Source organism: Oryzias latipes, chromosome 21, assembly GCF_002234675.1.
Source record: "Oryzias latipes chromosome 21, ASM223467v1".
Lineage (NCBI taxonomy): Eukaryota > Metazoa > Chordata > Actinopteri > Beloniformes > Adrianichthyidae > Oryzias > Oryzias latipes.
This window is the reverse complement of record NC_019879.2, coordinates 13,076,576-13,094,837: the sequence shown is the minus strand read 5'-3', so window position 1 is coordinate 13,094,837 and position 18,262 is coordinate 13,076,576. Positions and strand designations below refer to the sequence as shown.

Sequence of the window (18,262 nt, the reverse complement as noted above, 5' to 3'; positions counted from 1 at the left end):
GGGAGGGGAGCGGGGGTCCTCCGTGAATCTGTCCTTCAGGTGCAGCTTTGAGAGCCAAGCACATCCTCCAGACAGCACACGGAGGGAGGGGGGTAGTAGGAAAGCCGAGGTCAAGCAGGGGGGGTGGGTTGCAGTTCTCCATCCTGTGAACAGCTGGAGCTCTGTAGAGGCGGCTTTGTTTTTGTAGAGCCAAGGACGGTTGTCCACAGCTCCTTTGGGGGGTCTGATAAGATGACATACTTTTGAGCGCCAGCAGGTTGTGTGTTCTGCTGACTGAGTCCTTGAGTCCCTGACTGGCCCTGCTTTTTTGAGGCAGATTTTTAATTCGAATAAAGTGGGTGAATATAGCCCAGTCTTCCCTCGATCCGAGCGGAGACTCGATCCAAGTTGGCTTCCATCTACCGCACAAGTTCAGGGGTCTCAAGCAATCTGCTTAAGCGGGCAAGACAAGCACAGAGCTTTTGATCCGCTTGTGAAAGTTTCTCGTTCTGAGTCTCTTCTCCACGGAAAATCCTTCCCAGGAACCTTGACAGATCGCCTCTCTCCATCTTCCGCTCCCAGACTGCCTGATAAATCAGAAATCCTCCGAGCTGGGCCAGGCACACCAGCCTCCACTTGCCCCATGGATCGATGGTGTATCCAGCCGCATGGGTGCCGTCTGGGAAGGAAGGGTCCGCTTTACCGTTCCTTAAAGTGGAAAAAACTTTGTCGATCGAATTCAGAGACCAGCTGATCAGATCCATTTCCAGAGACAAGGCTGGAAAAAAGCAGCTCAGGGGTAGACAGGACAAAAGCCTTGGGAAGGGCTGACACAGGAAGAGCGAGAGGAAAACACGTCTGTCCTCGAAGGCTAGATGATCTTCTAAACGTGCTTTTATTAATGTTATGAATATTATGAAGCACCTGTTTGCTCATCATTTTATGTTTAACCCTCCTGTTATGTTGCGGGTCAAATTGACCCGTTTTAAAGTTTGAACATCTAGGAAAAATAGTTAAAAGTATTAGTGTTAATTAGTGTAATCAACACATATTATGAATTTGGTTCATCTCACATATTTGCAACCCCCCCCCCCCGCATGTTTATATGGCATAGATACTGTTCGGGTCAATTTGACCTGGCAGTCAAACTGGAGGTACACTGTGTTATAATAAGTAGTATTGCTTTCTTTGCAGCTGTGAGACATATTTCACCCCAATCTCACACATAGACACACACACACATAAACACACACACATTTTATGACTTTTGACAGGAACCATTTATGTTCGTGCGGGAAAACTTAACCCACATCAGGGAAGGGGCAAAACATAAAATATTCTCATGGGAGTCCTTCCAACATTACACAGGCAGACCTTTACAAAATGAGCAGCAGAAGCAGAAAGATGACAGTCCAGGAGGCTCTGGAAGTCATCACTAATCATGATCAGAGGAAGACTATCTTGAGCTAAATTCTGATTCTAATGATTCTGATTTTGAGCCAGATGAGGGAATTGCTATTCCTGTTCCTCCAAGCAAGACATTCATATCAAAGAATGGTGAAAGACATTGGTCTTCATCCCCAAATATGCGTCAGACAAACATGTCTGTAGAAAACATATATAGACGGTGCCAGGGCCCACTAGGATGGCAGTGACTCATGTGACCATGTCAATTCAATCTAATTCAATTTTATTTTGTTTGTATAGCTCAATTTCACAACAGTCGTCTCAATGGGCTTCGTATCGGTAATTGAAAAAGTAAAACATAAAATTGCTGTAAGGAAAAACGGATTCCGCAAAAAACGAAGAAACCTCAGGGCTGCCCATATGAAGGAGGGATCCTTCCCCAGGACGGACAGGCGATTTACCAGAACTCTTAGAGAAGAATTAACTTATCTAACTCTAAAACTACATATTTAAACTCCAGCAGACGAGCTTTATCCAGATGGAGTTGTGGGGACGGCTGGGGGCGCGAGTCGAGCCGGAGACAGGATCCAGGTCAATACCAGCATGACCTGTGCGAAATGTGCAAAATGAATTTGCACAAAGCACAGTGTGATGAATGATCACTCTTGTGCTGTGTATATGTACAGACACAAACATAACTTCGTATTGCAATTTCTTGTCTGTTGTATTGTGATTTTGTTTTTTCTGGTTCACAGTGCATGTATGTAAAACCAAATTTCAAGATTATGTTTCAATATTATGTAAAACTATTGTATTTTATATGGTGGTCTTTCAAAAATAATACAGTAGTGAAAAATTTGAAAAAAGTTTGAACATGTATATTTTTAAGGAAAACGGGTGAATTATCTAATAATTGAACCACTACCTGTTAGAGGTAAGGAACACCATTTCACTAGGTTTTGATAGAATAATTTGTAATAAAGTTAGTAATGAAATATTAACACTGCTTGTTAGGATTTTTTGGGTTTCAGACATCTTTTAATTAATAAAACATGCACCGGGTCAAATTGACCCGGGAACATCATCTCTGTTCCTCACAAACGAACGCAACAGGAGGGTTAATTGGTGTGGTCAGTGCTTTTTATTGTGGAAGAACGGAGCTCCCAGGAGAGGCTAACACGTGCTAACAACATTTAGCCTTGGATGAACACAAAATCCATGCGGGAAATGCTGCAATCTGCATCTTGGCTGCACGTAAATATTTGGGAATAACATCAGCCTTTATTTTGTCGGGACACGACTGGAAAAACAAATCCACATGATTGTTTGAACAGATTCTAAGGACTGAGCGGCATTTCTGCTTTGAAAAGCTCACACAGTGGCCTAGGGGCGGTGTGTGAGCTGGAAGTCTGAGCTTTGCTCGGAATAAACGGTTCTCCTGAGTCCGGCAGCCGCTCACCCAGAGTGGTGGGACGGATCGCAGTCCGAAGTCTCCCACACATAACAAAACAACAAAAGGCACACGTAACAAAGCATCCTCCTCCCTTCCCCTCAAATACAAGTTATAAACCCGGCTGCTCTGCTTAGAGACACAGTTCGCTCGGTCCAGCGGCGCCCGAGCCCGGACTGTGAAGGGTCCAGAAAGAGAGAAAGGAAAGAAATTTTGACCCGAACGAGTCTGATTTGGGCAGAGTACAGTGATCCCTCGCTATAACACGGTTTACTTTTCACGGTTTCGCTACTTCACGGATTTGCAGCGTGCATTGTGTTCTGCATTCTGATTGGCTAAAAAGCCACTCTACTTCTTCTCTACCTGTGCGTCAATAACGTTGCAGTTTAATATGTACACGTACGTAAAACAGCTTGCCAAATTTACATTATGTACTTGCAAATTCTCTTGATGTTGGCATGTCGGTGTATAAGTATGTTTTTGCGAAGAAGAAAAAAGAGCGACACCAACTGCCGATCACTATGTTCTTCTCCCGAACAAACACACCTGCAGCTGCACCGCGGGCTTTAAATGAAGAAAAATCTGCAGAGCGGAGTCAGGATGCAGCGGCTCAGTCTGAACTTAGAGCAGTTAAATACTCCCGAGTCACTATTTGTCCGACTGGACTTTCATAATCATCATTTTATATTTTCTCCCGTTTAATCCAATTACGCGGGTCGCGGTGGGCGGGGCTAATCTCAGCGATTTGAAGCCTTCTGTTCACATTGATGATTAAAATTATTATTAGACAGTACAGTACAGAAGTTATTTGTTAAAAAACGTTTCTAAAGTACTTTGATTTGTGAAACAAATGTTTGAGCCTATAAAATGGTTTGTTCTTTCTTTTCAATGTATAATAGAGGATTTAATTGTATCATAATTGTAAAAAAAATAGAGGTTTCTACTTCACGGTTTTTGACTATCACGGGCTCTTTCTGGAACGTAACCCCCGAGAAAAACAAGGGTTTACTGTATTCCGAACGGCGTGTTCACATAACGCATCTTTCTTCCGATGAGGCATTCTTTCCGATTACTTTTGTTCATGTAAACGCAGCTTCTGACAGAGTTTAAAGCCAAAGCCCCTCCCCCGCCTCTCTACCTGCTTTTCCTCTCTACCTGTTCACCTGTTCAGATCCTCTGCAGCGAGTCGTTTTTTCCCCCGCCGCTCCAGTGTATTCTATACAGAGAGCGCAAAACGCGGTCATCATAGCAGCAGGTTGACACGATAGACGGGGCGCTCTGATACAGATTTCATTAATTTTACACGCTCGCCGCATACTGTCTAAACAACAGCCCCGCCCCCCGTGGACACAAATAGCCAGACAGACCTCTCCTCTTCAGCGAGAATGGTGAAATTAATATCATCATTAATTAACTGAAAATTGACTGACTTGGTGAGTTAAATATGGCAGATAATGTTAAATCTTGTGGGACACAAAAAAAAAGCGACTTCTCCAGTACCGATAGAAGAACCGTTGAAGTCAGATCTTAACGATACTGCGGTCTTGTAGAATGTGGCCCGGAGGTTGGTTGAATACCAGGGCTCAGTACTGTGGTGGTGAACAGGGGTTACATAATATTTTCTATGATCTTTTTATTATGCATTACAGGGGTTCTATTATATTTTCTATGTTCTCGTTATTATGCATTTAATGGATTCTATATATGCATGTATATTGTACTGCAGAAATATGCTTGATTGCTGCCTTCAGTAGCAGATAATATGTGCCAAGGTCACCAGTAGGCCTGTTTTGACTTGTGGTCTCTGTTTTCTTTCTGTACTGGAGTGTTTATGGACGACACCTGCAATGCAGACTAGACAAAACACACCATTTTAATGACGTATTTTGTATGTTTTCATCTTCCCTTACTGAATAGTAAAAAAAGCCTTTTTGCCTTAAGGACAGGGAGAGCGGACAGCCACAAACCTAACAGGTCGTGTTTTTCCACCTCTCCCCTTTTGCAAAAAGTCTAAAACTTCATGCAGACTCTTGTGTGTCTTTTCGTTTGCCAACTGCACATTTCATTTTTGGACGTCCTGAACCATCCAAAACTGTGAAGGCCGGATGAGACGGCAACAGTACCCATCCCTACACAGAAGTTAGCGGACAATCATATTGATTAGCTATATGAACAGTGCTATGTTTGGAGCATTCCCTGCGGGCGCCATAAGGGGTTCTCGGGGGCGCAAGGGCGCCTGCGGGCACAGGGTTGGTGACCCCTAATTTAGATTTTTTTTAGCATATCACCACTGCATGGCCGGTGACTACAAATTTAAATTTCAACCCCCGATGGCACTATTTTATTGCATTGTATTTAATATTTTTGCAACAGCATTTTAATTCTAACATCCCCAGCTTCTCTTACTTATTTTAAAAAATATACTTTTGTCTTTTTCAAGATACAATGCACCATAAGGCACTTTGTTTATATGGACATCTTCAGTATTTTTATATATAGGAATATCTTAAGGTCAAAGACATGATTAATGTTAAGTTTTTATAAACAGGCCTCAATAAGCAAATGTTATGAAGTGATAAATACTTGTGTGTGTGTACGCTTTAAAATACTTCATATTAGGGTGCAACAGATCATGGCTGATCAGTGATTCCTATGGATTTAAACAATGACTTTTGTGATCCGTTGCACCTCTACTTCTTATCGGTTTCTTGAAATATATACTTTCAATATTTAAAAAAAAAAAGGAATTTTAGGTTTTAATTTTGTTATTTATTTCCTGTTTATGAATACTTTATTAATCAGAAAAATGATCCGAACCGTGATTCAATCCAAAAAAGGAGTTTTTTTGGTTCCGTTGCACCATTAACTAATGTTGCTCCGGATTTTTTTTTTTAAGCTTTAGTTTCTCCATCACTACTATTCCCACAAAAATGACAGTTTAAGCGATAACAGCACGAGGACACAACAACAAACAATAGCTTTTTTTCTGCATTATAGGAAAAGAAAACAGCAACTAAAGCAGTTAAGAAGACAAGATCAACAAACCACAGCCTGTAACTACTGGATGAAGACAAACGCTCCAATTATATAAATATTTTCTTTGAGTTTTTTAACTTTGCCGTTTAAGGAGAGAAATTAGACTCAGTCGGATTTGTGCGTGCGTAATTCTTGATTTGTGCGTAAATTAGGATTTGTGCATAAATTTGGACTTGTGCGTGACTTGTTACTCACATAATACATTTTGTGTATAAGTTGAAAAAATATATAAAATGAAAAAAATACAAAATGCAATTTACGTATGCACAAATTAAGATTACAACAGCTTGAAACTACTTACACACACACACATCTTTAAAAAACACGCATGAATCCCTTGTTGGGCACACACGAAGACAAAGTTACGCATGGATCTACCGTGAGACTGTTTTCACGTCTCACAAATTCGTCCGTAAGTGCTGCGTTTATATACCAGTGGAATGCTCGGTCATTAGAATTTTCCTATCAGCCTTCCCTTCTAAACGTATCCAGACAATGACTCAGTCAATACATGAAGACAGTACATTTTAGTGTTGAACATAGAGGCTACTTACTTCGGGGCGCTGACCACCGAGATGGGCCGCCATTCTTCCCGTGACTCTCTCAGTCTGACTGCCTTTGATTTTTCCGGAAGAAAAAAAACAGTGCCCCCTACTGGTCGTTCCTGTTACGCATTTTGTATCAATTCGGTGTCTCGGAGAATAATATACTTTTAATATATATATTAGCGTTTAAAAGTGAACGTCATATTCTCAGATAATAATTTTTATTTTCCTTTAAAGTTTTTTTAAGCCCTGCTACACCCACTGAAGGAAATAGGTTTAGAAGGGAAGGCTGATAGGAAAATTTTAATGACCGAGCATTCCACTGGTATTTAAACGCAGCACTTACGGACGAATTGAGTAAGCCCTGGCTGCAGCCCGCAGAATGGCTCAACATAGTGGAATGCTGGAACGCTGAGGAATGTGAACACGCTGTGGAATGTTAACCCCGCCCACGTTGAGCCTGTCTGCTGTGGAATGTTAACCCCGCCCACGTTGAGCCCGTGCATTTGATTCACCTTCGTCAGTGCAGTTGTGATTGCAGGAAAGGGGAAGAATCAGTGGAGCACATTTTGTGTCATTGGTAATTGTATGAGGAAGAAAGAGAACAGAGGAGGAAAATTTGAATGGTGCAATGTTTTTTTTCACACAAAAAAATGATTCAATCCCCTCTTTCATGTAATACAGTAAAATTCTGTTTGTTTATTTAAAAATATTTTTTAAATATTTGTTTTTATCTAGCGCAAATTCGAACTACAGACGTCTCAATGGGCTTCATACCGGTAATTGTAAGGTAAACATACAATGAAAAAGGGATCTTGAATACAAAGAATGCATTAGGATAATACTAAACTTTAACAAAACAGAATAAACTGATATTCCTGCCCTTAGACCCCCCCTTCACGGTAAGGAAAAACTCCTTAAAAACCGGTAGGTGGCAATATTGCACATGGAAACTTGTAAAACCAAAGAAGAAGACGGGCTCAGCATGGGTGGGGTTAACATTCCACAGCGTGTTCACGTTCCTCAGCGTTTCAGCATTCCACTATGTTGTGCAGTTCTGCAGGCTGCAGCCAGGGGTAGTTGGACGAATTTGTGAGACGTGAAAACAGTCTCAGGGTAGATCCGTGCGTAACTTTGGCTTCGTGTGTGCGTAACAAGGGATTCGTGAGTGTTTTTTAAAGATGTGTGTGTGTAAGTAATTTCAAGCTGTTGTAATCTTGATTTGTGCATACGTAAATTGCATTTTGTATTTTTTTCATTTTATATTTTTTTTAACTTGTACACAAAACGTATCTGAGTAACAAATCACGCACAAATCCAAATTTATGCACAAATCAAGAGTTACGCACGCACAAATCCGACTGAGTCTAATTTCTCTCCATAGCCGTTTGAGCTCAACTTAACTGAAAATCACGTCAACGTGGTTTTGATACATCTGCAAACCTGACGGTTATTTATTCTGCGTTCCTGCAGTAGAAATGAACTTACGGAGAGTTTGAGGTCTCGTCTGTGGATCCGCGATGATTTCCAGCAGTCTGCTCTGACGATGGAGCTCCTCCTCAAACTGAACGCAGCTTTCTTCGAAGTGTTGGATGATTTTTTCAGCAGCATCAGTGACCACGTTGTTGATAAAGTCTTTTAGAGGCTGACCGGAAGACATTTTTGAAACAGCGGCTCCAACATTCACCAAACGAGAGGGGGAAACAACGCCAACTTCTTCTGAACACTTCTCGATCTGATATGGCTAACAGTGTTCAGTGTTGCCAGATAAGATAGAGTCACAGTTTTCCAGCCCAAAAGTCATGTGAAAACCGCCAAACCCAGGAAAAGAAACGCCCAACCCGCGCGTGCGCGCGCGGGGAGGGAGGGTTCAAGAACGCCCACCCCACACACACATGTATGAATAATGAGATCTGGGGCCTGTTGCACAAAAGTAGAATTAAGAAATCCTGGATAAATGACTGAGCTGAGCTCAATGAATCCAAAACATGTGCGCCCAGGCTTAATCGGTTGCACAAAGACCAAGCCAGGATGAGCAGACACGGATTCATCAAGCCAGGTGTAACCAATCCTGGATAGGTGCGCGCTCACGGCTCACTCAAACAGACCCCTCCACAGATCACAGATAAACTGATTTACCATGGCAACTAGAGCCGTGTACCTTTCCCCGTCGGAAGCACAAATCCTCATGGAGGCATACGAGGAGGTAAAAGATATAATTAAGAAGAAAGGCAACACCGCCACAGTGATAAAGCACACTCAAGATTATTTTAAATTAAATTACCAGCCAATTAATTTTATGAAAATGTAACTTGTCATTTCAACCAGAAAATGTTATGTTTGTAAATCTTACGTGAATGAATCATGTCGATCGTACATAAAAATAATCCATTTAAAAGTTACTAATTTCAATCATGTTGATCCAACATGATACCGTTAAATTGGATACATTAGTAATCGCAAGGAATTGTGGGATTCCATTTTCTTTGTCTATCTGGGCAGATTGGGGTCCAAGTGTGAGTTTTTGTCCATGGGTTTTATTGTCTAGCTCAGGGGTCGGGAACCTATGGCTCGCGAGCCATATATGGCTCTTTTGATGGTCACATGTGGCTCGCAGACAAATCTTTAATTATAGTTTTTTTTGTGAAAAAGAAACACCAGCTCTTTCCTAAGTGGAAGGTCCTTTCCAGGTGGTGATGACCATTCAAACTGCTGTGAAGATAGCTGAAAGGTCTACCTGGATATACCTGACTCACTGTAAGACGGTTATCTTAAATAAAGACTCCAGAGAGGAAGGTGAGCACAAGTCTGATAATAGGGTGGACTCAGACGTTTAGAGTCTGGGTAGACCTGAAAATGAGTGAAGCCGTCGACGCCCCATCCTCGCTTAGATTGGAGTCTCATCTTTGGTCCAGATGGCCAAGTTTGTTAATTGTATGAAATGCTTTTTTTGTGTTGTTGTCAATGCTGTTACATTGTATTTGATCTGAAAGTACCTGCAGGTTCCGGAACACAGAGAAGCTAATTCTACCTGTGACATTGATAAGCATGTCTGCATTGATCTAGGAAGCAGGAGTCCCCTTCTAATCATTGACCTACCAGGATTACCCTGAAGCCACAGGAGCTGACAGATGACCCTTGATCTGCAGAAATGACCCTGATCTCCTGGGGTTAACTAAGGAATTTCCTGGGAACGGACGTCTCTCTGTGTTCTCATCATTGTGTATGTGTGACCACCATCTGTTTGTAAAGATTGGGTCTTATATGCTGTATGTTAGTTAACGCCCAGATTGTAATAAAAGGGGGGGCAAACCTTGCAAGACTCAGAACAAACCCTAGAGTTTGCTCTCCACGTGAAATGACATCATCTGAGTCCGTGTCTTTTCTTCTGGCATAAATAGATAAGAAATGTTGGTTTAGTTTTAGATCCAACAGTCATTCTATGGAATTCATGTTGAATGAACAGGATTTAACCCCACACTACTGTATTCTCAGTTACCAGTTAAGGAGTTATATAGACTTCATCTTATTAAACAAATAGAGAAAACTGATAAAGAGATGTCCTACTTAGATCCTTAAGTCAGATCTGGAAATTGAGATCCTAAAACACAAGCTACAGGTATGGTGTGTATTGTGATTGGTGAATTCTATAAAGGTTTTGGATGAATATTGAATTCTTACTGTTGCTTTTCAATTTGTAGGAAATAAGGACGACCAAATAAATTGTGACTTGAATTTATTCATTGTGGTATTCTTTTTTTATTTATCTTTTTTTTTCTTGTTGTGGTAATTCTCTATGAATTAATGCAGCCTCCTCGTCTATTGGGTCCTCCAACAAAGGACAACCCATTCTTGTCACTTAGCTTGTCTCTGTGTGACGGAATTGTGGGCAATGAAGGTTAAAGCGAAAAATACCGCTTTGTTATTAAAAAGGGGAGGGGACCGGCAGAAACCTTGAGTTTAGAGAATAAAACCTGCTCCCGACCAGGTTAGGTTTACAGCGTAAGTAACCATGGACACTGACTCAGAGTATAAGTTACCTCTCTTTCAGAAACGGGTTTGACTTACTCTGCTTTCTCTGGTTTAACAAACCTCCCATTCTGAAACGGAAAACCCAGGGTTTCCCTAATTTCAGGGTTAACACACTCAGAGTTTACACTTAACCTCCTTTCTGAAACAGGCCCCTGGTCATTTAAAAAAAATCAAAATAACGTACTGATGAAATAACAGACTAATAATAAAATTAGTACAGTATTGTAGCGCCCCTTTTTTCAAGGCACTGAGACTTTTTCCTTTTTAAGTTTTTTTTTTTAATTATTATTCTGGTTACTGTAGGCCGTAACCAACACCGTACAAAACATTCAGCAACTCTGAATCTCTCAAACTTCCCAACAACAGGCTGATCGACCTAACTGAGGGCAAACCAGCATATCTGCATGATGCGTTCAAGGAACTCTAGAACTTAGAACGTGACCCAACTTTGTTTTTTTTTAATTGAAATATGATCATTACAAAACTATCGCAGACAAAACCACACACTGATGCAAGGCACAACTCTTCACAAAAACAAAAGTGTATTCATATATAAAAAATACAAAAACTTTCAGCAAAAATTAAAATACAAGGCAAACAACCAATGAGTTATATTGCTAGAGGAGACACGCCCGCTTGGGAAGCCTGTCCGATGGTGCCGGAGAGCGACGCCATCTTGGTGAGGTCGACGTCGCCCACATGACAATGATTTCTATAGCCTTTGATGGCATCTAAGTAGCTTTTATATAATTTATATATATTTATGTTTATATATATTTACAAATATATAAAAATATATAATTTATATGTATATCATTTAGATATATACATCATTTGTTGTTGTTAAATAAGAGAAACAGGCAGCCTTAAAAGCTCAAACTTTAATGAAAAATGCATAGTTGCAGGACTTCTTGCAAAAACAATTATTACAAAGAATGTTTTTAAAAAATTAAAACATGTAGAAGTTTCAGACCTCTTTGACATGTAATTTCAGTTATTTAGAAAAGCCCAACAATAAGTCAATAGGAAGTCAATAATAATAATACATAACAACAATATATACATAATAAGTCAATAATAATAATAATAATAATAAATAATAATAATAAATAAATAGTAATTTAATAATAATAATAAATTATAAGAATAAATCAATAATAAGTCAACAATAAGTCTAAAAGTCAATAACAGATTTCCCCTTTAAAAAAAAAGAAGAAAAACAATAGATTCACTAATTCATGTGAGTGGTCAATTTGGTGTTACATAGATGGTATGGTGTCGGGTTTCAAGCAGTCTGGTCAGTCTTATCAAAATCTGTTTCCACAAAATGTTTTGAACATAGCCAGACTGCATTACTAGTTGGTAACCACGGTGATCCAACTGGGTTAGCTCTTTTTATTACTAAGGATCTCTTTTTCCTTAAGTCTGAATCCATTGGAAACCTGTAAAAAAAGTTCAGTCACTGAGTCAGACATGTATAAACCTGTATTACTATAATAGCCTAGTCCTAGTATACTTTATATAGGTTTAACAAAATCAAATGTACATTTATGTCGACAGGAAATTATACGAACATCATCCCTACATGTTGATAACAGCCCTGCAGCCTCATGCATGTCTAATGCATGCACTCCAGCAGTGATCTGACCTCACCAAGATGGCGGTGCTCTCCTCCCATGAGGAATCACGTGATGACTGCTCTAGCGATATAACTCGTTGGCAAACAACAATCTGGACCCTAGATCTGTAACTATTCTGTTGCAGAATTACAAATGTCATCAATGAAAGGACTCGAGTTCTGAATACATTTCAATGAGGATGAATACAGTCTGACTTTATTTTTAAAACACAGGAAATTCGGCTGATCTTTTTTCCACTTTTTCTTATGAATATGACATTTTCCCCAAATCAGGAGGATGTTCACTAATTTTGTTGTCTCTTTTGACAACTTACTGTTATAAAACAAAATATATTTTTCTGTGAATTGTATGATGTTAATTCTTTGACTAAGCCAATTATTAAAATCTTGCCAGAATCTTTGGATCCCTTGACATGAAAAAAACTAGGTGTCTGGTTGTTTCTGGGGCTGTATGACAGAAATCACACGGATCAACCTCAAAGCCAAACCTATTCCTCAATATCTCTGCCGATGGGTGGTAATTGTTTATAAGTCTGAACTGCATTTCTGTAACCCTTGTGCTATCCTAGGCACTTTAACATTGGGAGTTGGGACATCTAGACCCACTAGACAGTGCGCTGAACCTTTTTTCTTCAATGATTTGTGATCTTCATTGATGTCCATGGATCACATGAAATCTTTCCACCTTTATCCACTTTTTTCATGGTAGGAATAACACGTCAAAGTAAGGGTGGGGTCATCTAAGATAGCACAAGGGTTAATTTGGGGAACCACTGGCCATTTTATGAATTTCCATAGTTGAGCACCCGATGTGACAGGTGTCTCAGTTATTTTATATTTCCCTTTCTATTAAAGTTATGGTATAATTTACCTTTAAAGGATTTGTTTAGGTCTTTATCATCACATTTTTTTCACTAAGTTTTATTTCTCCTATTACTAAATTTGGTAGTTTAATTTAAACATTGGAAGACAATATTGTATTTTTTAAAAATGTAGTAACCCTTGTGCTATCCCAGGCACTTTAATGTTGGGAGTTGGGTCATCTAGACCCACTAGACAGTGCTCTGAACCTTTTTTCTTCAATGATTTGTGAACCTCACTGATGTCCATGGATTACATGAAATCTTTCCACCTTTACCCACCTTTGTTATGGTAGGGAGAACACGTCAATGCAAGGGTGGGGTCATCTAAGATAGCACAAGGGTTAAAGCAATTGGAATTGCTCTGCAGGTTTTCTGAAATTCTTCGGTTGAGCGTTCAATATCATATTTGCTTTTGAAGTATCTTTACTGAAGAATTTCTACATTTGAATCGAGAATATCACAAAAAGAATCTTTTGGTCAAACCAATTCTGATGAAACATTGTCTTCCTGTTTGTGGTAATTACTCTGTTGTTCCACAGGGTGGCGCAGTGAGGGGTAAAATTATGACTAAATATAATTTTCCAGTGGAAAAGTACCTGTTTGTGAAATTCTGAAATTGTATAGGAAGTTTGGAAATTTCAAAGTCACATCTAAGCAAAAAATCTAATCCACCTACTTTTTTGAAGATGTTTTTGGTAATATGAAACCATATTGAGTCAAGGTTAGCCATAAAGTCTTTGAACCATTTTATTTTAAAGGTTCCAAACATTGATTCAAAATCAGTCATCTTTATACCTCCCAAATTATATTCCTTAATTAGTTGAGATTTTCTGACGTAATGGGTCTTATTTCTCCAAATAAATTTATAAATGATTGAGTTACTTTTTTTGACATTCTTTGGGTTAATGTAGAGAGATTTGCATTGGTATATTAATTTTGAAATTCCTTCTGATTTGGACAACAAATTTCTTCCAAAAATGGTTAAATCTCTGATTAACCAATGATTTAAGGATTTTTGCATTTGATTTTTTTCCAATTTTTTTCCATCATGGTTTTTTTCTTCTTTTTCTTTCTTCTTTTCTGTTGTTGTTTTCTAATTAATTTAATTCCTAAATATTTCACTTTGTGTTTTACTGAGATTGAAAACATTTATTTTTTTCAGACGAGTACAGGGGGAGTAATTCATATTTTTGTAAGTTTAGTCAAAGGCCAGAAGCTTTTGAGAAAATGGAAATAATTTGCTGGGCTTTCGTTACCATGTTTTTGTCTTTTAGAAAAAATACTGTATCATCTGCAAACAGACTGAGGCGGAACTCATAATCAAAAACTTTAATGCCTTGAAAATTAGGGTTGTTCAGAATTAAGTATGCTAGGAGTTGAGTGCATAGAAGGAAAATTATTGGTGACATTGGACGTCCTTGCCTTATTCCACATGTTACATTTACGTGTTACATTGTTACGTGTTAATTCTGAGTTAACAGTGATGTAACTGTAAATTTCAGAATAGACCATTTTTATAATTGAGCAAAAAATTTTTCCAATCCAAAATGTTCCAGCATTGGAAATAAAAAGTTATTGTGAAGAATAGTTAGAAACTGCCTTTAACTTTTATTACAATAATGGTTTAAACTTAATTCACTAAGCATGTATTGTCATCTCAAAATTATATTACATTTGAAGACAGCACAGCCAAGCTATTTTCCTCACAGTTTATTCTCATACTCCCTTTTTCTGTGCATGTGTGATCTGCTGAGGAGGCCTCAGACTTATCTTCACTTTAGCCTTGGGGCTCCTCTCCAGCAGCAACCTTAAAACCCATAAAACGGGTTACTTGGGTGGGAACTCTGGTTTGTGATTGAAATTGAGAAGCTGGTTCTCAGGACAGCTAAGTCGGCAAAGACTATCTTTGTAGGAGCTTGATGTGATCGCTGAATTCCTGAGGGTGTTTGTGGCTGATCATCGATCATACACCTGATAAAGATGGGTGGGACTCATTCGCAAAATCTAACAAAGACAGTAAGAAAGCACATTGATCAGGTCCAGAAAGCTTTTCATAAAGTTTGGAAGTATGTGGAAAGTCAGGATCAGACATTAATCAAGTATTTGGATAAATGGGTTAAAGATTCTGGATTTCATGGAAGGTTAAGCAGCCTCAGAGTGCAGGACCGAACAGAAGGAGGGGGGAGCAGCCTCACAGGTCAGAGTGCGCGTGCCCGAGCCTGCAGACAGGCGGATGAAAACTCGCAAAAAGGAGGGGTGATTTCTCCGTTGTAAGCAGATGTAAGGACTTTCTATGCTCTCAGAATAAAAATAGGTCGTGTTTTAGTGTGTATTTTAGTGTGTATTTTAGTGTTTAGGACATGGACAAGGGTTGATGTTCAGAAAAAGCTATAGAAAGTATCATTTCTTACAAAGCAGACGTGGATCATTTTGTGCAGGACACACCTCCCTCTTGAATAAACATGATCAGACTCAGATGGCTGGTGCCGCCTTCCCTTTTTTAGTTCACTCTCCCCTGTTAATAAACAGTTTGATTGCAGCCTTCTGACCCCACTTCTCAGGTCCCTGCATTTCTGCTTGTAAATCAGGATTGACCCCTTAAAAGCATTCTTGAGGATCTCTGGTTCACTAACTTTAATGGACATGTCTGCTAATCTTTCTAAGTTTCAACTCTCAGGGCAATAAGTGCAGTAAATCTAAACTCCAGCTGGCCCAAGCACAGGTTAAAAACGACGATCTTCTGAATGTGCAAATGCAGGCTTTATATACCAAGCCCATCTCTGAGCTCGTTGGTTCGGACTTTGAATGCACCATGTTCATCTGTCTGTCCCCTTCGTGTTTGTACGAAGTAAAACCTCCACAAAAGATAAGTAACTGTCTCTGAGTCATTATTCATTCATTTCTGTGTGCAGGAAGCTCAAGGGGAACGAACCTAATTTACCTATTTTACAGTCCTGTTTAGAATCTCCAGTTTCCTCACAGTTATGTTCTACAGCAGTGGTCCCCAACCACCGGGCCGCGGGACACTTGGCACCGGGACGCACAGAAAGAAAAAATACTTTCCATTAATGTTTTTTTTTTCCGAAAAAAAAAGTTTTATTTTGAAAAGTGACCGGATTCTCTCTGTAACATCCTTCACACTTAACGCACGTCAAAGTCGCGACACAAAACATCACGTGATACACCCCGCTAAAATTAAACCCAAAAAACCAAAATGAGCAAAAAACAAACTTCTTTAGAAAGTTGCCTTGACAAGGAGAAATGGTCCAATGAAGGAACTTGCACCCGCTAAAAAAGGGAAATCTGCCTTTAACAGGCAGTATCAAGAAACCTATTTAAAATATGGATTTATCGCCACGGGCAATCGCAACGCACCAAACCCGATGTGCGTAATATGCGGTGACCGGCGATGAAGCCTTCAAAATTGCCCCCCCCACACACACACACACACACCGGTCCGCAGTAAACATGCCTTGCGTTGTACCGGTCCGCGGTGACAAAAAGGTTGGGGACCACTGTTCTACAGAATCAAAGGCTTTGAAATAGTCAATAAATATAATGAGACTTTCTGTTTCTAGCATAGACTGATAATCCATCATGTCCAGAACTAATCTAACATTATTTTGTATATTTCTTCATTTTATAAAGGCAGGTAAAAAACTATCCACTACTTTGTCTATAACCAGTTTAATCCTGTTTGCATAAAACAGTGCCAATAGTTTATAATCATTACACAGAAGTGTGATGGGCCTCCAATCTAATTTTGTCAAGTCCTTATTTGGTTCAGGGAATAAGAATATCAGTCCAGTTTTCATAGATGGAGTTAGGCAACCTTCCTGGATACAATCTTTGACAGCATTAACAGGTTGTGTTTTTCCACCTCTGCCCTTTTGCAAAAATTTTGAATATTTATGCAGACTCTTGTGTGTCTTTTCGTTTCTCAAACTGCACATTTCATTCTTGGACGTCCTGAACCATCCAAATCTGCGAAGGCCGGATGAGACGGCAACAATTTGGAGGCACGGACGGGGTGGTTGAGGACGGTTTTCCGGAGTAGTTTGGCCTGGATGAAGGGTTTCTCACGAGTGGACCGATGACACAGGTGTACCCTACAAAGGTAAGCAGAAACCTGTTCCACCAAATTCGGCTTTGGGCGTGGCCAAATGAAGTCTGTGATGTCCACAAAGTGAGTAACTCAGAAAAGTGTAGAGTTCGCATTTGGGAAAAGTACAGTTTTTCAGAAAAGTAAAGTTGAAGTGCCAAGAAGAAAAGTGAAGTCGAAGTTTACAGAATAAAAGTGAAGTTTAAGTTTACAAAATTAAAGAAAGAAATTAGTGATTAATTATCCTTGAGGTGGTGGCTCCAACAGTACTCTGATGGGGGGCTGGTTTACTGGGTTTGAACGATTCCTGGGGAGATGAGGACCCCCAAATTCAGTCCTTGAGGTGGTGGCTCCAACAGTTCTCTGACGGGAGGCTGGTTTACTAGGTTCGGAGCCTGGGGAGTTGAGGACCCCTGAATTTCAAAACTGAGTAGGCTCAAGAAACTATAGAATAAAGTTGAGAGACCAAAAACGGCGAGATACTGGTGAGCGGAAAAAAGAAATTGGACAGTCTCAAGAAACAATCTGAGACCAAACTTGAAAGAAATCTGAAGATTGAGCGAAAAAACAAATTGGCCAGTCCCAAGAAACTACAGAAAAGTTGAGGAACCAAACGCGCAAGAAAATCAAAGGAGTGAGCGCTCTAGGTTAACAATGGTGTTTTAGATAAACATCTGCTGGAAACCTGATGGTGTCAACACAATGCAGGGGTCTGTTGAAGTAGGAGCACAGACCTCTGGATTAGGATATAATATTAATAAACACATAAATATTATAGTTTAATAATAAACTTTATACAATATATGCATTTAGGATATAGTATTAATAAACACATAAATACTGCAGTAGAATAATAGATAACAATATGCCGGCATTTAAAGCTTGTCGTGCTATATATATAGATTATTGAGGGAGAATTTGACAGGAAAACTAATGATGATGGTTGGGGCCCGGATGGGCCGGAGAGAAGCATAAGGGTGCAGTTTTAGAAGTCTCGGCTGGCGGTGTGGTGGCAAAGTGCAGAACATATGATGAAGTGCACTATTACTGGTCTTTAAAAAATTCTTTCTGGATTTCCCCAGCATTCCAGAAATCTGTTAGATAAAGTGTCAATGAGGGTCACGCAAAAAGAAAGTAAAATAAATAAAAATAAAAAGACCTGGAAGACACAGACAGAAAAGAAATTCTGCTGGCAAAGGAGGAGCAGCT

General features: G+C 39.6%; 1 protein-coding gene across 1 annotated transcript in view; it reads right to left on the bottom strand.

The window, feature by feature from the left end:
* The window catches only part of LOC105356788 (zinc finger protein OZF), a 30,421-nt gene extending 22,090 nt beyond the window's left edge, over positions 1-8,331 (bottom strand). Inside the window, exon 1 of the mRNA XM_020713207.2 lies at positions 7,906-8,331. Coding sequence (XP_020568866.1) covers positions 7,906-8,077 — 172 coding nt within the window. The 5' untranslated portion in view covers positions 8,078-8,331. The remainder of the gene's footprint in view (positions 1-7,905) is intronic.
* Between the last annotated feature and the right edge of the window lie 9,931 nt (positions 8,332-18,262).